This window comes from Rhipicephalus sanguineus, chromosome 6 (assembly GCF_013339695.2).
Source record: "Rhipicephalus sanguineus isolate Rsan-2018 chromosome 6, BIME_Rsan_1.4, whole genome shotgun sequence".
Lineage (NCBI taxonomy): Eukaryota > Metazoa > Arthropoda > Arachnida > Ixodida > Ixodidae > Rhipicephalus > Rhipicephalus sanguineus.
The window spans coordinates 66,074,749-66,101,589 of record NC_051181.1 but is presented as its reverse complement, the minus strand read 5'-3'; the positions used below and the strand labels follow the sequence as shown (position 1 = coordinate 66,101,589).

General features: G+C 47.7%; 1 protein-coding gene across 2 annotated transcripts in view; it reads left to right on the top strand.

Annotated features, from left to right (window-relative positions):
- LOC119395848 (neprilysin-1) overlaps positions 1–26,841 on the top strand; it is a 198,751-nt gene that overhangs the window by 142,324 nt on the left and 29,586 nt on the right. The window contains exons 3-5 of one of the 2 annotated variants that reach the window (XM_037662854.2): positions 15,276–15,344; positions 16,599–16,661; positions 18,707–20,736. In XM_037662854.2, coding sequence (XP_037518782.2) covers positions 15,276–15,344; positions 16,599–16,661; positions 18,707–20,736 — 2,162 coding nt within the window. Of the gene's footprint in view, positions 1–15,275; positions 15,345–16,598; positions 16,662–18,706; positions 22,947–26,841 lie in introns of those variants that run through there. The other variant, XM_037662855.2, reaches the window with a different exon arrangement.

The following is a 26,841-nucleotide window of genomic DNA, read 5'->3' as shown; positions in this document are numbered from 1 at the left end:
TCAGCGACATTTTGTAGTTTGTTATCCAGAAAAACACGGCCACGATGGACAAAAAAACGAGTGCTATAGTACGACAATGCACTGGTCAATGGCTTTTTAAGGAGATTTTGCCCTGTGTGTTATCAGCTTCCGTATAACGGAACCACGAAAGAAACCGAACGGACAGACTTATCGCTGGCTGTACAAAACTGTGCTTGATAACGACAATCATATACGTTTAAACAAAGAAGAGAGTGGCACACCAGAATGTTGATCCGTTTTAATAGTTAAACCCGGTGAAGTGCTGAGATGTCATCAGATTTCATGATGCTCATTTAAAAGGGCGAAAGGCTTATAAGCCTAATTGAAATGCGTAAATTGACCGTCGGCGGCATCGGTGTCAACGCGAACGATGCGAAAAATCATCATCATGCGATGTCGTCACTACGACGATATCATGACGTGACGTCACATGATGACGTCATCATATGACATCGTAGCTTGGCGAAAGTGGGCCCATTGCGGAAGCACTGGAACGCCACTTCAGGTGCAGAAAGTTTTTTTGTTGTTGGGGGGGGAGGGAGGGGGGGGGATCTTGACAGAGAAGCAAAAGATGATGATGGCCTTGGCCTACAAGTCGTCTCAGGCGAATGCGTGACGGACCGCGTGACTTTTTTGCCCTGTCTTCTGTATTCCATTATTCATTGCGACTTCTGTTTTACAATAAATGACGCAATTTTTCATGTGTTACTACCGCTCTTATCTCGACTGTCGCAAAACACTCGCTGACAAGCTCATGCGTTTTAATAGTTAAACGTCCCCGAAACAGCAAAACTTAACCGACCAGTACCACAGGCAACTAAACTACATAACGTCATCAGGTTATCTCTCTTGAGCTGTTAATCACTGCATTGGTCTCTCACTCTTCCTTTTTCACGGCATATTCTCGCATTGCTCCACCGGTAGCAATTATTTACCTCGAACTTCCGAGAACAAAAGAAAATGCGACTGCAGATAACATATCCGTATAGATAACACGTCGCCAGCGTTTTGCGGGTAATACGTCAAAGACAGTCAATTAGATAACGTCGCCAATGATAATTTACTGGCTCGTGCTTCCCCGACGTCATTTGCGACACCGCAGAGTCAGCAGTGTGGAATACCTCATTTCGCAAAAAGACTTGCACGAAAGAGGGCGGACACCGTGTAAGCGTAGGTGCGTTGAAGGCTGTGAATTCTCAACGACGGCTTATATATATACTCACGTTACCGCTGGTGATATACGGTGGCTACGACGTTGTAAGCAGCTACAAGATCTTCGGACGCAGACTCTGCGCGCAGGATTTTATAGGTAAGGTTGTTTTCATTTTATATCGCGACACCTTCCTCGCCACGTGCTGACATTTCCCTTAACTATACATGGTTGCTGCAGTTTAAGTGTCAGCACTCGCACAGAACTCACAGTAAATTGGCAAGGAGTTGCATAGGGAACCAGTGTTAACTGCCATGTTTATTTTCTTGAGGTGTTTTTAAAGCCAAGCTTTCTTCTTGTTGTAGTGAAGGGGAGGAAGAAGCCACGCTCGGTCGGCTGTTGCTGTGCGCGTGATCTGCGTTCCTGTAGGACCGGCGCTACTTCGACTGCACAAGTCGTCAGTACTTTGTCAATAAAGCGTCATACGATATCGGCGCTACTTCGACTTGTGCAGTCGAAGTAGCGCCGGTCCTACAGGAACGCAGATCACGCGCACAGCAACAGACGACCGAGCGTGGCTTCTTCCTCCTCTTCACTACATTCTGAATAACACGCGCTGATAAACTCGTTGGCAAATGAATAGGAATCAAACAGTGCTGAAAACGATACAGGTACAATTGAGGGCAGGACGAAGTGCTGACTGTAAATTTAAACGTTTTATTCACGCAGTGTGGCCCTTTATAAACCTTAACAATGAAGGGGACACGAAAAACGCGGGGTAGAAACACAAGAAAGAGGACATATCTCTATGATCGGCGTAAACGTGAACTGTGAAAGGTTCATCTCCACAGTTCGTACGCAGGGCTGTCTTTAAACATGAGCCGATCCCGCTAACAGAGGCCGAGCGATATGTGCCTGATCGGGTATTAATCATTCGCTAACGCGAACAAAAGAATAAAAGAAAGGCGGGGAGGTTAACCAGGGCTGAGCCCGGTAGGCTACCCTGCACTGGGGAAGGGGGAAGGAAAGTTAGAGAGGAGGAGGAGATAAAAGTCACTCTTTCAGCCGACAAACTGTTGAGAAATTGCATTGTCACTGCACATCTCCATAGCAGCAGTCGCAATCGCGATGAGTATGAAAGGTAACGTGACGAGATCGGCGCATAGGAGTAGGCCGGCCAAAAGCGGGCGTTTTTGCATAGGAAACGACTAGTGCACGAGAAGACGTGCATTCGGAGTGCCGTGTGTCGACTCGCTTCTTCAGAGGGCACAGGAAAGCTATTCAACCCGATCTCGCAAATCCCTTAATGTATTCTCGCCGTCTTTACCTGAGCAGTTCTACTGTGAAAATATCGCTTGACTTGCTCAATGATAATCAGACAATAGGCGACTATAAGATAACTCCAGGCTAATCTTCAAAAACGATCGCACTCGTATCTCGTTTAGTAAATTTTATTGCGTCATGCACTGCGGAAAAGTGGTTGACGTGGCTTCGTAATGCTGAAGGGTGCTGCTGATTAGGAGGTCACGGGTTCAGTTGTGTGCTGCAGTGTCCACGTGCCCTTTAATGGCGGCAGACCGCAAAGTGGTTCGTTTAGATCTCATTAGCCACACCTGGCACGAGAATAATGTCTGTGGTAAAAACTCCAGCGGATGCATACCACTAGCCTTTTGGGTAGCTAGCACTCAAATTGCCATGAGGCATTCGAGCCCTTAGTTCGCTCACAGCGTTCATTTTACCGTTATTATTTTTTTACGAGGTAATTTCTTAAGATTTTGCGTCAGATATTGCAGCCTGCAAACTTCACCGGAATATGCCGCGGTGAAAAGAAGCTATCCTCACGTATTCTGAAAAACTTCCGACAGTTTTTCGCTGCAACTACTGACGCAATATTACCCACTTGTCGTTATTTTTACATTTCTACCCTACATGTCGAGATTAGGCGATGTCAGGAAAGAACACGAGGCTTCAGCAGGACTCAGTGGAGTAACGGATAGGCATGGCAACGCAACAAGTGATATGCCATTTGGTGATGAGCGGGCAGAATATGAATGACAAGGCATGTTCTTGCCCTTTAGGAATGTCTCGGACATGTCATGGCCCACCTGAAATTTTGCCTTGGAACGACATTGGCCCCATCTGACCGTTGATAAATCTAGTTGGGCTCGGGTGAGCATTGGCGGGCCTCATTCACAAAATCGGTTTAGGGCTTTCTCAACGCTACCTTGGCCCACTTCCCAAATCGACTTGACCCACCCCCGAACTTCTTGTCGTCCACCCGCATAATTGACATTGCCCAATTCAAGAACTCGTTGGACCACGTCGGAAACCACTCCCGAAACTGACTTTGCGCGCCCCAACATTTGTGTGGCCCACCCAAAAAACTGACTAACCCAATTCGAGATCTGAGTTGAACCACGTCCAAAACTGACGTGGCCCACCTCCGAAATTTCGACGTCTCACGAGGGATCATTCAATGAAGAAATGCTAAACGCGGTTAAACGACAGAAAAAAAAAAACACCACTTAAGCAACGGCGTAGCCTAGCCTCGCCTAACGCAGCTATTTAATGTAAAGTGACCATATTTCGCACACTCCAATGCGGGACGGGGTGGGGGTGGGGGGGGGGGAGGCAGGATGAAAGGGGTTGGGAATGACTGGAAGGAAGCACAAGCCATATAGCCCGACCAGAAAGTTTTACTTTTAACGTCGGATCTGTTTTACGCTCTTAGTAAGTTCGCGAAGTGTACGCAAACACTCGGGCGTGTAGGCGCCACAGGAATTGGGCGAGCCTCGCTACCGAGTACAGGAGATGAGAGAGGAAGCGAAGATATTAGATGGAGAGAGCGGAGTGAAGAAGAGTGATGCAGGGCGATGGGGAAGGAGGTTGGAACCTGAGGCGGGAGAGAGAAAGCCTATTTGAACCAGGAGTGCTGAGGCAAGTACTCGAGAAGGAGGAGGGAGGCGTGCGTCAAGAGAAAACTCTGCTCAGAGACGTGGAGAGGAGGACGAAAAGGAGGGGGAGAGGAGATGGGAAGTGGAGAGGTCAAGAATTAAATAAAGCGCAACAAAATTTCGTGGAGGGATTCGAACCCGGCTACCCACAGCCCGATGGCGAGCGTCGTAACTACTAGGCTATCCAGCATACGTTCATGTGCTTTCTTTTCCCCCCTGTTTTCATCACTACGCCTTTTTTTGATCACTTCAACTGCGCGACATGTTTTCACGATAACCTTGTTTATTAATTCTGACCGCGGTTGTTTACTCTTTTAGTTAGCTTTATGTATATAGTTTTAGTTTTATGTATATTAATTAAACTAAAGTAATGTGGAACAATCTTGGCAGAGAACAGCGCTTTGCGATAGGTGGCGAGACACTGGAAGTTGTAAAGGAGTACGTCTACTTAGGACAGGTAGTAACCGCGGAGCCGAACCACGAGAGTGAAATAACTAGAAGAATAAGGATGGGATGGGGCTCATTCGGCAAGCATTATCAAATCATGAATGGTAGTCTACCACTATCTCTCAAGAGGAAGGTATAAAAACAGCTGCATCTTACCGGTACTTACCTACGGAGCAGAAACCTGGAGACTTACAAAGAGGGTTCAACTTAAATTGAGGACGACGCAGCGAGCGATAGAAAGGAAAATGATAGGTGTAACCTTAAGAGACAGGAAGAGAGCAGAATGGGTCAGGGAACAAACGGGGGTTAAGGATATCATAGTTGAAATCAAGAAGAATAAATGGATATGGGCCGGGCACGTAGCACGTCGGCAGGATAACCGGTGGTCATTAAGGGTAACTGACTGGATTCCAAGAGATGGCAAACGCGTGAGGGGGGCACAGAAAATTGGGTGGGTAGATGAGATTATGAAGTCCGTAGGTATAACGTGGCAGCAGAAAGCACAGGACCGGGTTGATTGGCGGAACATGGGAGAGGCCTTTGCCCTGCAGTGGGCGTAGACAGGTTGATGATGATGTATATAGTGTGCTCTTCTTTAACCGCTATGAAGCTGCCCTGAGTATGGGGTGGCCAGGTTCCCCTCAAGCTGCTCAATGCAGCTTTTTGCCTGGTCCCCCTCGCAACCCTCTTGCGCAATGAACTCAATTCAATTCAAGGATGATTCAATTCAATTCCATTGCGTTGCTATGGGCGAGAAAACCAGAAAAAGATAGAAAAAAGGGGAAAGAAAGACACAGAAAGAGTGAAAGAGAGACAGAAAGACAAGCAGAGAGAGAGAGAGAGAGGGAAAGAAATTGGGATAGAGAGAAAGAAAAGATTAGAAATAAAGATAAATAAATCAGATCATAGCCATGTATGGTATAGTATAGCAAAGGGGTGTGGTGGCCGGGCTAGCTGACCGCGACTCTGAGCCGGCTTTAGGACGAAAGCGGGACAAAACACCGTACCACAAGCACGTTGGCGGGACAGCAGGACCCCAGCCGTATATCCGGGACATGTCCCGCCTAAATCAGGACGTCTGGCTACTTTAATTTAATGAGCTTTCGCACAATACTTCTTTACGTGGTGGAACCAAACTGTCTCTCGATTTGTTGTGCATCAAGTGAAGGTCAGTGCCGTGTAAACAACCAGGCAATATCTTGGCAACAGGCAGAACACCCTTAATTACCTAATACAGGTGTCACACGGGCACTATTGATTGAAATCAGGGCCGATCTTGATCGTACTTTTGATCGCGATAACAAGTTGGTCGCTGCTACACGGTAGAGCTTAATCCGGATCGAGTTTGGTGCAGACATCAGCCAAATCGCGAGGCGCAGATCGCGATCGTCTTGACCGCGATCGGGCCTGACCGCGATTAAGTGTGGCCGTGTAGCAGCGACTGATCCGAATCTACGCTTATCAGGATCGGCCCTGATCGCGATCAAAAGTGCCCATGTGACACCGGTATGGTGTAACATTCTGATCACTAATTTCGACACCGAGTAGCCATTACAACTCTCCACTTGAGCGAGAACAAAGCGTGGTGTGTGACCTACGTTCAGGTGATGAGAGATCGCTGAACAGAGAACGGAGCCATCGTTCCGGCAAATGGACTTGTCTTCGCACTGCACTTCAGGAAGTTGCTGCCTTGCCTTGACTTGAGTTCCGTTAACACATGTAACATTGCGTAGCAGTAGCGTATTCTCGAACAAGGCGCCTCACCATGCAAGTTGCGCAACGACTGGGTGGTTCAGAGGCCCATCCATTATAAAGCACTCAGGCATAATTAATCATCATCAGCGGCAACAGCATCAACCAAGCGTGCAGCATAGTAGGTTCGCGCTTTGCCTTACGGTCACGTAGTGGGTACTTCGCTAATTCGTGAAATGATGAGTTACGGCGTAATGGACACTTCGAAACTGCACTTATAGTAGGCGTTCCGCGAGTGTTTAAAACGTCGTGTGTTACTCGCACAGACGTTCCCTTTCTCGCGGCACGGTTGTGGTATCCATCCAGAAGCAAAGGCTGGTCAGTGAATGAGTAGGCGACGCGAACCGGGCCCGATTGCGCTATCACATTCGATTATTGAAGGCGAAGCTCAAGTGTCGCCGAAGATTTTTTCCACTTAAGTTCAGTGGCACCCATTAGAGAGTTTTAGTTTAGCGCGCGCAAACCTGTACGTACGCAACGGCCTTCGCGCTGCGTATACGTTCTAGTTGAGGCTGTCTCCTACATTTTTAGTTTACCGTACGCAACAACCGAAACGTGGACTGCGTCTAGGCGTCAGCACCTTCGTCTCGGCGTGTTTTTCTGCGCCATCTAGTGGGTAAGAAATAAACTACAATTGCCTATTGTAGTTGACACAAGTCAAGGCACGAGACAAGGCAAGATTTTACAATGGCGCAAATTTTGTTGAGGTGATCTGTGGTGAACGGTGACGGTTGGAGCGACTTCTACGAGGCGAGCAGCAGCGAGGGAGGAAAAATGCCTTCCAGCATCCTTTCGAATCAGCGCCTTTTGGCCACTCTTTCATGGGAAGAGATAGACGATTTGATGCTCACAAACCGAGAGCAGTGGCTTTTGAAGGGCGACTGCAGTCTCGACGACATCGAATATCTCCTGTATCTTTGCAGCGATCACTGTCCACTGCACTGGGTCCGCAAACGGATTCAAGCTACTCACGTAGGCAAGGAGCTCCAAATCGAGGGCAATTCCGAAATGGACGCGGGATTTATTCGCTGCCATGACCGTCCGTGCCGCTTGTGCTGCTGTCGGACGCAGCCATTTTGCTTGTCTCGACCGGTCGAGATCTCGCGAGAGAAGCGCCCGTAAGGTACGCAACGGCCGTAGCGGGCGCAACGTAAGCGCCGAGATCTATAGCGTGCGCATCTCTTGCGCGCGCAAACGCACGCATCTCTCTTAGGTTCAGCGCATGCTGCAGTCTTGCTCTCTCTCACCCGTTGCGTGCGCAAGGCCGTTGCGCGCGCTAAACTAAAACTCTCTATTGTGTTCAGCGGTAAAACCTATATTGCATATTCCACTCACCGTGTCACACTGTACGGTGCATATGGCTGCAACAAACAGCAATTAGTGCAATGAGCCAGGGCCATAGCCAGGGCAGGGGTGCACTAGCCCCCCCCCCCCCTAATTTTGATGGAGGGGGGGGGGTGTTTTACCGAAAACAAATAAGGAAAATAGGTGTCGTTCTCAAATATTCAAGGTTTTCAGCAAGTGCACCCCCCCCCCCGCCCCCCCCCGCCTCCCCGAAAAAAGTTCCTGGCTAAGGGCCTGCAATGAGCAAGCGTTATCTGAAGCTACTGGGAGCTATGCCATGTGTACAGCCCCTAGATGTGGTACACAGCTCAGGTGATTTTGTTTTTCTACTTTTATTTGCGTACAGCCCCATTCCGACAAAGCGTTGTCAGATAAAGCATGTATGTGTCAAGGGTGAATGATCTAATGTCTAAACGGCTCCGTTTAAAACACGACGGGACTGATGGCGCAAAAGTGCCCACACAGAACGACGTCTGAACAGCTCTCTCACACACGAATACAAACACAAAGGCATGCTGCGTTTACGTTGTACTTGCGAAGCACCCCTTCACCTCTTGAACGATAAGCGGCGGTTATCAGATGTTTCCGTACGTTCATACGGTACTACGGCACGTTGTCTACCCATTCGGGCTGCTGTTGTCGAGTAGAAAGGGTACAAAGGTTGTTTCGCACCTACGAATCTAATAGGGCCCGGTCGCAGTATTTTTCGTATGCAGTATTTTTTCAAGCTAGCGTTCTCGCTTGAGTCACAACACTTGTTTGTGATAACATGGGTGGCTACAGGAGAAAGCGCCTGTATACAGTAAAACCACTCTTCACCTCGAGTGAAATTTGCTGCATTGAAAGAGAGGAAATGAACAATAAGCTGTGCTGCTCGACTGTCGGGAGGTCATATAGCTGGCTTCTCGATGAAGCTGCGACAATGTGATAATGCCTCCATAATTCATTGTGTGCGCCGGGTACAAAGGTTGAAGCTATTCATTTGCAGGATAGAGGTTTACATCGGGAAGTTCTGATAAATAAATGCGTCATCCGACAGGGAACATTGTATTCCACTGAAGTCTACCAATGTAAAAGCAACGTTTTCCGTTCCACTGTACGAGTATAGCAGTCTGAAACTCATTCTCGAACCAATACTCGAGTGACAGTTGCGTCTTTATTTAGAAACGGCATTGCGGCATGCGCAATTTGTTTAATTGCGAATAGCTTCTTTTGCCAAACGAACTTTCATCGCATATCGAGCAGCCTTGGAAGCTTACTTAGTATTGAACCCGCTTACCCGTTTTACTTTTTTGTTGTTTTTTTTTTGTTGACATGATGTAAGGAGGTGTTGGACGCACAAATAAGGCGCCGGCTACTCCTTAGCTCTTAGAAGTGCCGAACATAGAACGCACAGGGTCTGAAAATTTACGAAAAATAGCAATCCGCAACACATACAATATACAAATTCGAATACCACTATGACGTCTAAAAAATACAACGAATAACGTGTCCTTATATGAAGTACTGAAGTCATAGATCATGTAGGTGAATTATTACGTAAAGACATAGCATAATAGTCAAGACAATATAGTCAACGATCACATAAATGTATAGACAGTGATGTTGAGATAAAACAAAACGTGCATAGCATAACATAACCTTCAAGACAAAAATAGTTCAACAGTCACGTAAATATGCATTGTGATGTTAAAACAAAGACAAATCAGAAGTGCGTTAGTAACGGCTCACATAGCCACTACTTCCAAGAAAAGCTTTGAATGCTTTTAAATCGCTATTCTGCAAATATCCTGTTGGTCACGGGCCCAAAAGTTTCCTTAAACTGAGTGGTCTGCGGCCTAATGCCACCAACGCTGTTACGGCCGCCTCTTATTGGTTGCCGTCATCACATCAGTGCTGCACGTCATCACATACACAAAAAGCAGCAAAGGGCACCGGTTAAAATGAGTGAAGAAATATACTTCGCTAGAGCACAAGTCATTAAAAAAACGCAGTGCGCGGAAGCGCAGCAACACCACTAGAGCGGCTTTTCTGGCGCTACTCTCCTGTGGCTCTCGGCACGACCGCGTAATTTTTGTGACAGAAATTCGTTGTTCTGCGAAGAAGCGGTACCATAAACGTAAGTTTGTTGAGCGGTTGATGACGATGAATAATTATGGTGCGCTTTGTAATGGGTTATGGCCATGTTAAATGAATGGTGTGCCGAGAGAATTGACTTGTGGCTAGCCTTATGGGCTTCCTTGGCAAGCAACAGAAGCATGCGAGGAACCCACTCTATAATCATTTTAATTATCTCCTAGATGGCGCCATGTAAGGCTCTTTGTTGATAATGTGCGTGATGACGATGAAGAATATACTGTTTAATGGGTTGGAAGTTCTCGTTGCAATTCACAACGCCTGGTTACATTCGCGTGTGCACGCTTGGTGAACTCTTCTAAGCAGCATGTGCTAAGGTTCCTTCCCGCACCTGTATAGGACCTTTTAAAATGAGTGAAGAAACTGGGCTCCCACGCAGAGGGCCCATATTTCAGCTAGAGCACAACCGGCGGCGGCGGCGGCGGCGGTACGCCACCACGGCCGTTTAATAGCTTTCGCTGTAAAATACCTTGATGCCTCCTTTATCAGAGTATCGGGTTTGGTGCTCCTGCTTGGTCACACGCGGCAGGAGACAGAGAAAGATACAAATCAGAGTAAGCCGGGGAGGTTTACTGGAATTCAAACATCTGCTTTACTATCCTAATTAAGGGGTTGAGAAAGGGGGAAGGAAAGATGGAAAGAAGAGAGGAGACAAAAAATTCGGCAGATCCCACGCCTTGTGGGAATCGGTGTTATGCGAAGCACTCAGCGATTAGTTGTCTATGCTGCATGTTTTGGCTTTGAGCCAATTGTTAGAAGGTCGATCGACGTGTTTTTCGAAGCGTAGTAGTTGGGTGCACATCGTGGCCTTATCAGGCACGTCGACTAAGCTGGCGTTTAAAGTGCAACTTATGGTCTGACGTAACGCCAGCATTCACTTTGGGGCACAGGCGTGAGTATTATCGAAACGATGCGCACTTTACGGTGCGATGATGTGAATATCAGACGTAACTTTCGTTAGCGCATTCCCCGCGGTCGAGCGACGCTTGTGTATAGATTGCTGAATCATATGAATGCAAATTTAATGTTTATCAGACTTGTATGAAAGCGGAGCCAACACTGGAACCACAACTGACGTTAACCCGGCATGACGCCTGTATCATAAAAGTACATATGTAATGTTTATAGCTTTGTTATAAAATTAGATAACCAGCGCTGCAACCACAAGTGACGCTGCACCGACACTACGCCTGCATAAGGTATTTTTCTAAAGCAGTCTCAAGACGTGGTCTGGCTCTGTGGTAGAGTACGTGACTGCCACGCAGAATGCTTGGGTTGGATTCCGGTTGGGATCCTGATCTTCATTTTTTCCATTCGTCTGGTCAACGCTGCCGATGTTTGTTCTTCTTTACGCTGTCGCATGTAAATTACCAATGTCTGTTAACCACTAGACCACCGTGGCGTGTTACCAATGTCTGTTCTCGCCGTTCCTGGGAAAATATAAACTGTCAATCTCCTGTGGCGCATTCCCGCTTAGCGTATACGGGTATGTGCCACATGTGTCTGGAGGAAAGGGTTTGACGACGTACGCGGCAGCATTTTCACGTTATTCATGTCACGACCAGACAGTCATATTCGTCAAACCCTCTTACCTTCCCATTCCAATTTTGGTCTACATCAAGTTAAGGAGGCGATCAAGAGAGCACCCAGACGTAGGCGGCTAGATAGATAGATAGATCGAAACGTTCAAAGCTCCAGAGGTTCGCTAAGAAATGCTTCGCATTTAAAATCAGGCGTGCGATAAAAGAAAAGTGGGAAGGAACGTGAGTGTCAAAGTCTCTCTCTAACAGGTGACTGCTACGCCAAAATTTCGAAGCAGTGATAGCATTTATAGCAACGAGAAACAGCACGAACAACGGGACAATGAATACTTAGAACTATTGTTCTATGACAGCGCTTAATCTATCTCTGCCTGTTGTTCACGCTGTTTCTCGTTTTCGAAGGACATGTACCAACCGGCCCAAGTGAGCACCCTAGTGCACTTCATTGATAGACTCACAATGCGGTAACATGCGGTACCATGTGGCAAGTGCCAATTCAGTAAGGCACTTTCTTCAGGACATGGACCGCTGCATTCAGTGCGCCGTCCAGCAGCCACTGTCGTTGCAAAATAAGGTTATCGTGGAGACAGTATACCGTGTTTACTTATTCGGTAGCTGCACATGTCGGTACGTGTCTTGGGGCCCGTTCATCGCCGAAGGCAAACTGCCGCGGCTCCTCGATGCACGCTTGATCTCTCCATTACTACTTGCACAGACGCGTTGGCTAGCGTTCCTGTTTTGTTTCTTGCTCGTCGACAAGGAGTGTACTAATTTTGACAGGCCAGTGCTTTCCTGCGTTCTTCCTTTCTGTGCAATGCGCTCAGTTCACGCTGAGCATTTCGCCCACGGTAGCTTAAGTCATCAAGTAACTGCGATCTCCACAATTCATCTCGCTTACAATTGCCTGGGACAGTATAGCAATTATGCGTGAAGCCGCGAGAAGTTTTTCACTTGAAACGTCACTGTGGGCTCGGTGTTTGCACGCAGCAGCGCTGTATAAAATGCTGGCTGGCTTGCTTCGAGTTTCGCGTCGTATTTTACGCTCTGCAAGGTGTACGACGCGTCAGAGTTGGTGCGCAAGGTAATTTGTACATTACCTGTGTACGAAAACGTAAATTAGTCTATTTAGTTATAATCAAAATCAACTTCTTAGGAAACGTATATAGGTGGTGTGTTAGCGCAATGGAAATGACTGGATAGGTCCGCTGGCGGAAAAGTGAAAGTTCACCGTTAACGAATGTAAACTGTAAATTCAAGAAATATGGCAGGAAAAATGGCAAGTTTGGTTTAAGGCTCAGCAAACCTTGAAGTGAACCTACACACAGACAAGGGGTTATAACAAAGCAGAAAGAACAGTGCAACGCTGTCGTTCTCGTGCTTAAGAAGAGACAGGAGGTTTAATGGGAAAGAGTTCTTAATTGATCGTGACTCTGAATGCAGCGTACATCACGGATGAGTGCATGGTCATAGCTGATGGCGTGGACGGTATGAGCGCTGTTGTGTGTACTCGCGCGCCTCTTTTTGCCGTTTTGCGTTTGCACTTGTTTCCCCAACGTACAGGGTAGAAAACCCCTTCTCATTTTCCTGCATATGGAAATCAACACGATCGCTACAGCTGTTTCGTTGTAGAAGGTCGGGCAGTACGGACCATAGCATTGGCGTAGGCTTGGGGAGGGGGCAACCCGTTGCCCCCTCCCCAGCGAGATTTTTCAATTTTGTATCTATTTACCTGCACACACGAATGCACGCCCACAGGAATAAACTGAAAATGTTTTGTATGCTGACCAACAATGCTATTAAACAGATGTATAGAAATATTAGATGTATTAATTATGTTCAGTATGCAAACCAAAACTAGTTCAACTGCTGTGTATAAGTTATATGTTTTTCAATGTGTTCTTTATTTGTGTATAAGTTATATGTGTTTCAAAATTATCCATATCTTAAACTAAAATGTCGTTCATTGTATAACTTTGTCTCCTGCCTGTACTTTATGTATACTACAGTTGCATGGATCCAAACTAGCATTCTGCTAAGGATCCAGATGTTGCTAACATGTTTTTGTTTTACTGTATTTCGTTTAATGATAATAAAGTTCAAAGTTCAAAAAAAAAAAGTTCAAAAGGCGTAACTCCCCCCCCCCCCTTGTTTCCGCCTTCTTTGTCACAAAGGTGTGACTGATAACAAGAGGGTAATTTTTAGTACGTAAGGCCTATGAGCGCCGATCGCCGTCATGAGTGGCGGACAAGAAACATCACCCAAATTGGTAGTGCTCTTGCGTACGAATGCTTGTGTGAACGTGGACGCTGATATTCGGACTGGAATACGAAAGGGAGGGCCGCCCATAGAGAAGCAGAGAGCATAATATGCACGCATGCACGCATGTCCGAGATAGCACGAACACATGCGTACTACTCCGCAGCATTTGTAGTGAGGCAACGAGGGTGACACGCTAGGGTGACAGTAGTGCCTAAGGTGAGCCGCGCTCCCGCAGGGGTTCCAGAAAACAGCGCCACCTTCTTCTTCCATCAAGAACCACTTCAAGCGGTTGCAGGGGCTGAAGACAAGGCCTGATCTGACAAGGCCGGCTGAAAAAAAACAAAAAAAACAACATAGCTGACGCGTCGTGGTGCAGCCTAACCGCCACGTTTTACAGTTAGTCGCAGGGACAAACAGGGCAACGGCGAAAATGTTTGAGGTCCGTGTGCTTAGATTTAGGTGCATGTTAAAGAACCCTAGGTGGTCGAAATTTCCGGAGCCCTCCACTATACGGCGTCCCTCATAATCACATCGTTGTTTTGGGACTTTAAACCCCAGATATAATTATAAGCAGGGCAACGATGTCCATCCACCTGCGGCCATCTTTTAAGACATGCATTTTGATTTCGCAAGTGCTGCCGAGTGCAGGCCTCGTCAAGAGCGCAGCCGGTATTTGTGTCACCGAGATCTTCTAATCAGGTTTCGCCAACATATCTTCAAGCTCGCCATGCTTGGCATTCCGATAACGCTTTTTGGCGTCCATGTGCCAGGCGTGCTCGAGCGGCGTCGGCGGCTAATCAGCGCGATGGTTGTTTGCACACTGGCACGCTATCAGAGTTGGGAGAGCGTGCGAGCGTTTCCCGAACGCTCTTGCCTCTTGCGGGGCACGCTCGAGGCATACGCGTTGCCGCCTGAATTACGCAAACGTGCGCCCCATTACCTTCGCTCTGGAATGACCTACTGAATGAACTAGCATTTTATACACCAGTAACCACAATGTGCTGCTAATGTGAAATGCGCATACTCCTCATTGTGTGGGAGCCAATAAAGATTTTCAGATTACCATCACGCCGAGATCGAAAACGTATTTCGTGGTTGTCATTGATGTACCGCTTTCTCGCCACATGCATCCACAAAGTAGTCCATCCCCTCGCGTGACTTGGGCATACTTTTATTTGTGCCGGATAGGCCGGCATCATGGCCACGCGTACCTGCGCGCACACGTTACCATCGTTCAACGCGACTCAGTCGTTGTTCGTAAGCGCAAGCACTTATGAAATGTGAGCTACTCCATTGTGCCAGCGTTTACAGAGGTTTACACCACTGCTGTCGCGTTCCACACTGTCGCCAAACTTTACACATCTCCGCATTATCATTGACCAGTCCATGGAAGCGTACAGCTGGCTAGTATTTTTTTCCCGTTCAACTATCTCCTTTTATTACCCACTCCTTCCTCACTGCTCTGAAAGTCTTGCGAATTCCTTGTACCGCGGTCATATCAGGCAACGAATGGACTGCAGTGCTCGTCTGCGATGCTTGACGCCCGGCTCCCGACATCCCCTGTTCACCCCCATACGCCCGGCAACGTTGCTATGCGCGCGCATTGTTTACGGGTGAATCTGTCGTTTCCGCTGCTGTTCTTTTGTCTCATGAAATTCTCGTTTCTTGCAGGCGCAACGGCAGCGGGGAGCTCCCGTCACCAACGGGGCAGCCGGTGTCTACACATCCAGAGCGTATGAGGTGAGACATCTGGCGTCGAGTGCCATTGTTAACTTGATAACGAAAACCCGCCACGGTGATCTATTGGTTAGTGTGCTCGGCTGCTGACCCGAAGGTCGCGGGATCGAATCCCGGCCGCGGTGGCCGCATTTTCGATGGCGGCGAAAATATCTCAGGCCAGTGTACTTAGATTTAGGTGCCCGTTAAATAACCCCAGGTGGTCGAAATTTCCAGAGCCCTCCACTATGGCGTCCCTGATAATCATATCGGTGTTTAAGGACGTTAAACTCCAACAAATAGTTTTACTTGATAGCGAAACAGCGCAAACAACGGGAAAGGTGAAACAACGAACAGGACGGCGCTGACAATCATTCTTTCATCCGGCTCGTTGTTCGCGGGGTTTCGCCATTATGCGCGTAAACAATCTAGCTCAACTAAAACCCGTGCTGGCGTTCGCACATAGCTGCGTCGCGTGTCGCAATGGGCTCAAAGAATGCGCGCTTCGTCGGTGACGCGGCCACCGGAAGTAATTCGCAAAAAGGAGCTAGATAATGAGAGAGGGAGGGCGAGAAGACAGCAACCACCGGCAGGTGAGATTAGAAGACTGTATACGGAATTGCGTGGCCTCTTATCGGAAACACGGTGCAGCTTATCCGACAGCAGAGGACTCATAGACTAGAATGTGTCAAAGCGCGTGTAGAGGTCCCGTCGCTCTCAAATACTGTCTGCAATCCCCGTCGTTGTTGCTTATGCCGGAGGCGCGCCGTGGTGGAAGACTCGAGATGAATAATCTAGAGGTCCTCCCTTCCTTGAAACCCTAGATTAAATTATTAAGTGATTTAGATTGAGACTTAATGAATATGAGAATGAATAAAACGTGAAAACAAAACATTTTTTTTTCAACGACGCTAATTATAGATGCACAGAACATGGGCTGTGCATGTGAACTACGAATGGTCTGACACTAAAGCGTCCCAACTGCATCATAGCAATGTTTCTGTGCAACTGTCGAGATGTAAGCGCTTTTTAGCTCCGTTGTCTTTAAGAAAACACATGAATGCATGTAGGCTTGTTAACTTTCGATGCCAGCAGCGTCCATTTTTACGTGCATCTTTACGTGCATTGAGGTATGTATGCGCATCTTTACGTGCATTGAGGTATAAGGCAGTTCTGTGCCTGTTTCAGCCAACACATACCTCTTTTATGAGGAGTGAAGCGTGGTTAATCTTGATCTCACAGTTGAGATTGTTGTGAATTCCTCTTCTTCTGCTGCAGCCTGGAGCTCACGTGACCAACGGCACTCAAGGAATCTTCACCGTCAGCGGTCAACTCGACCGGGTGAGATTGGAATTTAAAGCGGAAGACCACAGTTTTGTTATAATCTTATACACTTAGCTATATGCTATATTTTCTGCAGTGTAGTTATGTTTGATCGAAACGATGAGCTTCATAGGTCTACATTTTCGTCAAGTGGAATGACTCGTCTTGGTGCGAGAGCGTAATTCATGTTCCGGAAGCAACTTCGAAAATTACTTCAGTAAAAAAAAAAAGAAGCATAATAAACAAACAAGGAATGATTTGTTCTGGCGTTGAGGCATAATTTTTCGAATTTGTATAAATGAAAAGAGGGCATACTGTGTTTCCCAATACGAGCCTTACGATTCCTCACGGTATCCATCCCCTCACATGGTAGATTTAAATGTACTATCTTGTGGTAGCTTTGCGAGTGAACTAGAGTTAACGATTGTCAACTGGCACCTAGACTGTCCTCTAAGAATACTATCCTGGGAAGTTATGTTTATCTAAGCGAATGCTAACAGCGGAGCCTACTCATGAAATGGAAATTCCTCGAACAATAATGACTGGCCGGGACGCACACAGGACGCAACTTATTAAACCATGACCCGCAGCTTTTGCCGCTGTTAAGCTGAAAGCTGAAAGTGAGCAATCATTCAATTCGCAAGTACTAACATATCGGGCGGTAACTTAATGGGTAACAAAGAAACCGGGAAAGGTAGAAACTACGGAACGTGTGATGGAACCGAAGATGATAGGCGTGACATTTAGAGACCGGAAGGCAGCAGAGTGAATCAGAGTACAAAAAGGGGGTAGCCGTTATCCTAGTTGACATTAAGCAAAGAGAAAAAAGAGAGGGAAGGGGCACGTAATGCGCAGGACAGAAAACCGATGGTCTTTTAAAATAACAGAATGGATACCAAGAAATTGGCAGCGCCGCCGAGGACGACAGGGGGTTGGGTTGGGTGATGAAATTGAGAAATTTGCAAGGATACAATGAAATCAGCTCGCCCAAGACGAAGAGATAATAAAATGAGAGAAAGGCAGTCAGGTCAACCAGAATTATAGCAACCGGTTTGCGACCGGCACTAAGGGGAGGGGGAAAGGGAAAGAAAGACGGAAAGGAAAGCGGGGAGAAAAGCTGACGCGCGATAAAAAAGAACACAAATAAATAAAAGGAAGGTGTAGAGCGGGAGCAAATATATCAGAGATCATTGAGGGAGGATTTCATCCTACTGTCGGCATAGAATAGGATGACGATGACGCTGCAAAATATAATGGAGCTATTGTTTACCAACGCTACCTGCGAGTAATAGGGTAGTGAGTGGATGCCGAGGGTGTTTCACTATGAAAGCAGGATTATACTACGGACGAAAGTGAGATCTAACTATTAATTACTGCATATTGCCGCGCTAGCTTCCACTGTGCGTCTGCGCACTACATGCAAAGCGATTGAATATACTGCATCGCAAACTAGTATTGAAAGCCTAAGCGAACAATTTGCTTTCGCTCACCCTGTAGACGGATCGTTTTCTTTTTGTAGCTAGGCCAAGGAGTTGCGCAAGTTTACTTGACTTGACGCGTTACAAATCAGCGTAAGACTAGGTTAAAATGGGGGAGACATGTGCAGGACCCATTAAGTAATATGCGTCTAGCAGTGGGTTTCAGAAGGACGTTCAGAACAGGTATTTTATCATTTCGCTATCGGAAATTAATGTCGGGCTCTTCTTAAGCTAGCAAATAAACTGTGGCGCGTTCCTTAGCAAGTATAAGCATTGAAAGGCAATAGTCATTCAGGCACAGCGAATACAGATATTTCTTTTTATTTCTTTCTCTATAGCACACCCCAATGTGTGCACAGCTTTCGCTGGAGGCGCGCTGGGTTTACTTTTTGTAGCTGCTGCTACAGCTGCTTGAAGAGCGAAAAGCGGAGGTAACGCAGTAGTAGTACTCGTGAGCTCATTCGCAACACGCGACTGAAGTCAAACGGAAGCTTGAAACTTCGGTGGCTGATTCAAGGCTCGCTGAATAACATGTTGATTTTCTGGCTCGCTGCACATTTGCAATATACGTTTTTTTTCCTGCAGGAATCGCAGCGTGGGAGAGAGTCCGCGGACAGGAGGTGTTGCGGAAAGAAGGCCATGGTTGCGGCAGGCGTCATCGCAACGTTTCTGGTCATCGCTGGAGTGGCCCTAGGCACAGTCTTCGGCCTGGACCTTGTGCCAATGACCAGTGGCCACCATGCCGAAGCTTCGACGGGGCCGGCAGTGCTACCGGGACCGCCTTGCGACAGCGAGCAATGCCAGGGCGTATCTGAATTGTATAGCCGGGCGCTGTCAGAAAAGTACGACCCTTGCGATGACTTCCACAAGCACGTGTGCACGCGATGGAAGCTGGCCCCGAGCTCTAAGTTGACCAGTGTGTTTCGTCAGCAGGCGAAATGGATCACGAGATCGGTGATCACTTCCCTGCGCGACACGTCAGTGCCTTCGGATGGCCAGACAGCAGTACAGAAGGCGGCGGGACTGTTCCAGTCCTGCGTGGATCTTTTCGGCGATGAAGAGCACGCCCCTTCGGGTCAAAACCCCAGCGTGGATATCATTAACTTTCTTCGAGAACGCAACGCGTCATTTGAACCTGAGTCTGACGTAGAAGCTGCGTACTTGATGTTCGATTTTTCAATAACCTACGGCCTTCCAACGTTATTCAACGTCAGGGTAGACACAATCCCCGGAAATGCGGAGCGACTGCACGTAATTCTCAGCATGCGGCGGTCACTGTACGACGGGCAGCATGCAACCAACAAGGCGATTGAGGAGCATCTCCGGTGGCTCGGACTGAACGAGGATCTCATCCGGCAGCTGACACCAACGATTGAAACAATTGACAATTATCTTCTGAAGCTCGGCAGGAACGCCTACGAGGACGACGCGCCAGACGCAAGGAACAGGTCGGTTTTACTGCTGCGTACAATGGAGAAAGCCATCCTTGGCAGAAAAGGCGACAACTGGAACTACTACATGGGGAACATCACAAACGGACTGCTTCCTGGTGAACATTACGTCGCGTTCGAGACGCGGTACCTGGTACTCTTCCTGGCAAAGGTTTTTAGGATGATTCCGGACCTGAATGACCTTCGCATCTGGATGAACTTCGACCTGTCTAGGCAGTTGAGGCAAATGGTCCAAGTTAGTAGAACCGGTTCGTTTCAAATGAGCAGCCCCATTTCACAGTGGGAAAGCCGCTGCCTGAAGCACACATCTAAGGTGATGGACACGGCTGCTTATGCCGCTTTCTATCACAAGGTACTCACTACAGACACCATATCCAAGGCCCAAGAAATGGTGTCTAGCATCGCGGAGTCTTTGAGGACTCAAATAGCCGAATCATCATGGATGGAAGACGGCACGAGAGAAATAGCCGTAAGGAAACTCGTCAAGATGAAGAAGGTGGTCGGCTACCCGGAGGGTGCGGAGGACGACGACTCGCTCAACAAGTACTACGAGGCGTTCGATAATGTTGGACCTTCGTTTGTTAACAACTGGCTGAGTGCCTCGAAGTCGGCTAGTAGGAAGGCGTTTGAGAGACTTTTGGAGCATCCTGCCCAGGTGAGCGTCAACGATGACATGGCCATGGTGAACGCCATATACAAGCCACCTCTGAACACCATGGTTGTGGGCATGGGCCTTCTGCTTCCGCCTTTCTTCGGCACGGTCCCGGCCGTCGACTACGCCTCGGCGGGTCACCTGGCCGCTCACGAGATGATGCACGCTTTCGACGTTTCGAACCGGCGTCGAGATGACAATTATGTGGAGAGGGACTGGTGGACGCCAGCCTCTAAATCCGAGTACGAAAAACGCGTCGCATGCATTCGAAACGCGATGGGAGAAGAGTTAAGCGCGCCGGACGACGTCACAGATTCTGAAATGATGGCGGACTTCATTGGAATGTCCGGACTCTACGACGCCTATCTCAAGGCGAAGCAGGTGCCCGAGACATCGTTAGAGCTTCAGGGGCTTCCGGGAGTGACGAGCGACCAGTTGTTCTTCATCGCGTTCTGCTACAAGTGGTGTTCCAATTCTCGCACCACCGAACGTTATCCGGACTTCAGTGTAAGGTGCAACATGCCCTTGATGAACATGCCACAGTTTTCAAAAGCCTTCAACTGCAGTGCCGAGTCTCAAATGAATCCGCAAGAGAAGTGCACCTTCTGGTGAATGGACGAGTGGTTAAAACAGTGTGCCGGAAAGGCGGTAAGGTGCATATTTTGCAACTCTCGTAGAAGTGCAGATCTGTACTACGCGCTGAACGCTCGCACCCACACGCCAAGTACACTCCTTCTGCCTTCCCCACGTTTGCGTACACTTACCTTGTACACACGGATATATGTGGGGACGCTCAAGGACTAACAACTTTTCTAGGCAAACCGTATTCACTGCCTACACTGGCTCTCTAGCCTCAGACATCATGTGCTGGTATTACCGTGTTGCTGTGAGTGATACAGGCTGTGGACAGGACACTGCCAGATATAGACAGATGCATGCACATGTCTGCGGTGCACGCCAATATACAAGTCATCTGTGCCTGATGTCGGGCACGTCTTTAGGTTTACAAAAGTGTTGTGTGTACCTGTTTTTTCTCAGCCTTCCAACGCGTTGCTCTAGTTTTCTTTACTCCAAAAAGAAGCATAATTCCATTAGTGACGAAGTCATCAAGTGTAGGTGCGATTCCTAGCTTTTAGCGTTTTCTCTAACGACGTATGCGGTTTTTTTTTAATGTTTTACTGCAACTTACACGATAGCTGTCTTTATTTATGAGGAGACAAAGGGCATTATTTATTGCGCAAGAACTGCTAGTCAGCTGCGAACGCATTCCTGCACTCGTTTTTACTCAAAACTTTTGCCACCAGCGCTGAAAGACGTGACAGGACAGCACAGTACGGCTACAAATGTGAAAAGACAAATACTTATCTACTGTTCTTAGTTATCAGGTTTTATACAAATTTTACAAAGGGCAAGGTGCAAGGCAACAATTGGGGAGCGCGCGTAATCTGTCATCCCAGATGATGTGCAGCTCGGCAATATTTATTTCCTCACGGTACCCTCTGCATGGTGGCGCTGCTTTGTTGACCGTTGTCGAAGTGTGTGTCATTTTTACTTTTGCTCATAATGCTAAACATGCAAGATCGCACGTGGTGCCATAGTTGACGCGGTAGGTCGAAGCGGCTAACCTACATTTCCGCTGCAAGGATTGGCTTTTCTTGGTTGTCGTGAGTGTAATGGATTCTGCTCAAACCGTCGTTATCAGAAATGCATTATCGGTGACGAAAATTGCCAGCATCAGTGCGTTAACGATTGATTACTGGTACCTAGAAGAAATGCACCGGTAGAGAAGCTTTCGAACGCTAGATAAATGGATGAATTTTAAGAAAACGTAAATGGAAAAGGGAGGCGTTTATCTTTGTCTGTTTGACGCAATAATGCCGCTACTATCCACATTCCAGCTGAAATGACACGGTTCGCGCACTTACAAGCTTAAATCCAGCAATTCGGACTTGCCTTTTGAAGGACTTACTTGGTTTGTCGGTTGTCACATGTTTAAGTATGACTTCTTTATGGTTTAGTGTGTCTGACATGAAACTGTTGCCAGCGTGAACAATTAAATATGTTCACAAGAGAGCGTGCGCAGTGCAAGCGCTGTTCTTACGTGCCCTATATACCTTGTGGCTGTGTTTCTACACATTTTCACGTATTTATTGATCGAGTTTTCATTCCATGTTTGCTCATGTCTGTCAGCTGATAATGCTCCGTTCCGAAAAGAAGATCTATTAGTGCAGGATGCATTTTTTTGTCTTGCAGCAGTAGCTCACGGAGTTCTATTCAGAACACCATAATATTCCGCATTCCATCAATTATCCGGTAGAGTAAAAACGTGCTCAGTATTAGCAAAGTAGGGCCATAGTGGCTAACATCCTCAGGGTGCTGCGAAAGTTCGTCGCTGCTCATATTCATGTATGGTGACGGCTAAAAATAGAAGACTTTGAACGCGATAGGCTAGCGAAAAGTGAGCGGGGGCAAGGGGAGGGGGGGACTGCTATGTAAACAATGTTTTTGTGTCTTCAATGCGCCAGGCGGTTTAAAATGTGGTGTTCGTCCTATCGCGCCCGCTGGCAGACATTGACTGAAGCTCAGACTGCAGTGCGTCCTTCTTGGTGACGTGAATCTGACGCCGCTGAAACCAGTAAAGTTCGGTGGATTGTCAGCGCTCCGTCTATATGCTTTTGACGAGAAGTAACTACATCTATCTATAGCGCGTTGCAATCACCAGCGAAAACGCCGTGCTTAACACCCTGCAGCATTCGTGAGCTCCACTAAGGGGCCTGCTTTACGCCGGTCTGTTACATGTAGAGAAATTCGGCAGACGCGAACATGTATTTCAGCTATCTTGCGTTGAGTGTAGTCATGGTAACGCTCATGCATTGTTTACGCGCCATACAGAGAGTGGCAATTACGCCTCGAAGAAGAAATCTGTTGAGTGAACTGTGTTTTTTGTACTTGTGCAACTGTTTTATTATCTGACGAAGACTTTTGTTACGTAGCACTTGTTAATTAGTTGCCTGATGCATACATTCCGTACTCTGCAGAAGTATCGATGGGCACGCTTAATATAGCGAAATCTCAATAAAGTTTTCTTGTTCATGGTGTGTGAGTGTGTAATTATTACTATGATTATTATAATCATTATCATAGTCATCATAGTCATTATCATAATGGCCGAAGTGTTTGAAGCCTGCCTCGGCGTTTCGACCCGGTATTGCATTATCTTCGGGATCGACATACGCTCGCCTTCTTACTGTCCACGCGCGGACACGAAAAATACTTGGACCCGTAGCCATATAGAGCTGCGCTCTAAAATGAAGAAGGCCTCTGAGCATCCACAGCACAGTGAAAGCGTCACCTATAAGCGTGTGATCCCGAAAGGTGTTAATTAAAAAACACACACACATTTCTGAGGTATAGAGCGTGACTGTGTCGTTGACTGGAGCGGGCTATTTCTTGTATGGGATTCTAGATATACACTCCCCATTTAATCCATTCATTGCCGATTATCTTTACTTACGCTAAGCACAGCGCACGTGAGCTGGTTTTACAGTGCGCAGGACGGTACGCACCACCACATTTTCCGATGCTATAGGCAGGTGATATGCGCGACGTTTTGCGAAAGCTAAAACAATCCATAAAACCAGACATCAGACTTCGAGAAACCTTCCAGAAGCATTATGAATAATAGAATAAATGTTGGCTCGTGTCAGTGACACATCATTAACCCTACATGCCTCGCAAATTTGCTTTTTTCTTGAGGGACATCTTTCATAATGTCATGCTTTCACGTGACGCTTTGAGTCTGCTGCGCATGCGTGGAAGTCCTCTTCGTTGTGTGCCGTTAACACAGAGCTGCCAGTCAGCGCTCCTCTGTCGGTCCTCTGTCCACTTTTTTAAATGTTGTGTGCTACTTTGCACTAGAGGCAATACGTTAGACAGACTTACGAAATTCTGCTGGCTACTCGGCGCCTTCACTGTATACGTGGTTCCGCTGTGTGGTGCGCTTACCATGGCACTGCCGACGCTCCGCGTTTCAAGATCAATGGTAAGTAAAAGCTATTCAATAGGACATTGGAACCAGAGGAATTACCTCGCACACGCACTTCATGGAATGCGGTAAATTGCATGTAGTAAGCCTGGTGTTCGCAGGCGTCGTATTCTATATAATTTTGGCGATTAAGGCACAAGGCGCGATCAAGCTACCACTATACAGACCAGGGGAACCAAGACCAGAGCCCTTGGTATTGTTCATCGAGAAATTTCAATGAAGTTAGAAGGAGGCTACCCTGAAATGCCTAGGCCAATATGTCCTCTGTAAACAGCGCCAAAGGATTGCCATTTCAGCATATCGGAACAGCGACAGTCGCCATGGATGCCAATGAGCAATGGTGAACAGAGACGAGGGGCAGGGTGGATTATAGTGACGATGAAAGAGACAGTTCACCCTTCCTTCCTCCATTTTTTCTAGTTCTTGCGTGAAAGTATACACATATGACAAAGCAGCACTGTGAAAAATGGTTCTTAGGTGGGCTAGTTGTTCATGAACATACGGAAAGTCCACGCAAAATACGGGAACAATTTGAATTGTGCGTGGAAGCTATTGTATTGTCTTACAAGGTGGGAACAAATACCCTTAATAAGGGCGGAGATAAGGCAGTGACTGCTACACCGAACGTTTCAAGAACGTTAAGATGCGTGCGCTGCGCCTGGAAGACATCGGTCGATAGGGCGATAGCCATGGTAAAAAAAAAAAAAAAACACGGGTCAGCTAAATAAGCACAGTGTTAAGTCATGTGAGATACATCGTATAAGAAGAACATGCCCATGCGTTTTTGTGGGAAATGAAACTATATTCCTTTCACGATAGCCACCACTGTCACAGGTGATTTCTCTTGAAAATATTCCTAGACGGCACCTGTTGTTGCCATTTTTCTTTTACTCATGCATTTATTTCACTGTTTTGTTTATTCATTTCTGTCTTTCGCGCATGTGCTGAGACTCGCGTTCGTGTAGGTAGGCGTCGCTGATAGCGCAATACGGCACGCGCTCCCGTGTTCACGCACAACTGTACCGTACTCACGTATTGAAATAGGACACTCGGAGCGCGTGGCCACCGGTACATGCAGCGCCGCTCGTGGGTTCTCATGAAACCAAGGTGTTGCATAGTGGTATAGAGCGAGGGAGAGAACATCTGCGGAGCAGAATTGCTCCTTCTGGTCGGTAACGTGCCGGCCTGTAGTTCACCATATGGCCAGCGTGGCGCTGCAAAGCTATCGCGCTTTCGTATGCCGACCGAAATAGCTCGCCGGTGCACACCTTCTATACTACGGCGCGAGCAGAGGACGGTCTCGTTTCATGCGCTTTTGCGATGCGGCACGCATGCCGTGCAATTAAGACACGGGATCCAGCTAAGAAATTGCGACTTACAGCGGGCATGCAAGCAGTGCGCTCTGCCAGCATTCAAGCGCAGGGCCCGCTATTGTCGCGGTTATCAAAGTGGCTAATCGCGGTGAACTAAATTAATGTCTCTGTTCGCGCTTCCTTCGCCCACGTTCGGGGCGCCCAATCTGCGTAGTGTTGCAAGCAGCGGTCGATGTAGCGTCAACGAACGCATGTAAGGCGCAATCTCGTGGCTGAATCATCTGTCTTACTTGCGCAGCATGCGTGCCGCATCACCAAAACGCGTGTAACGAGAGTGTCTTCTGCTCACGGCGCAGTATAGGAGGTGCGCACCGGCGAGCCATATCGGTCGGCATACGAAAGCGCGCAAGCCTTGCAGCGCCACGCTGGCAGTGCCTGAACAGCAGACCGGCTCGTTGGCGACCGGAAGGAGCCAGTCTGCTCCTCAGTCTTCTCCCTCGTTCTATACCACCTTGGTTCCATGAGCACCCACGAGCGGCGCTGCATGTACCGGCAGCCACGCGCCCCGAGTATCCTATTTCAATTCGCGAGTACTGTACCTCACGGTGGGTCTACGCGCCGCGAGACGTTCGCACTCCATAGATCGTGCGCTTCTCCCATAGATGTACACGCGGCTTCACTTATGTGCGCATGTAAGCACGCACTCACGACTTGCTTTCATGTACAGTGGCGGTCAAAATTTCACGGACCACGGGAGCGCGTGGCAGACAGCGCCGAGGCGCCTTCTCACGGCTGCTTGCGAAGCTCTATACTCGGCGACAACTTATCTTGGCATTGGAGCGAAGGCTACGGAGGCGGGGCATCCACACATTTGTGTTACTACGCAAGTAGTTCGGCATCTTGCAGCCGATTTCAGTTCCAGTTTCGGTTTCGCTTGCTCGCATCGCTGGAGCGTTTAGCACCACGTCTACATGCAGAATGGGAACATCAGGTGCTTAGATGCATCTACCTACTGTACTGTATATTGTCACAGGGTTGTTATGTTGACGAAGGCAGCAGTGGGCGTGTCGAAGATGAAATTCTTTATTTCGCCGAACTTGTGGGCGGGAAACGAGTCAGTCAGAGCGTCGTCTGTCAATAATTTTGACAGTGGTGAAGCGTGTCGGCTTTTATACATGTTCTAGCGAATGTTCCAGCGTTATCGCTGGTGGCCACGTAATCTCTCGACTATTCGCATACCTGCGTAGCAATGGTAACGG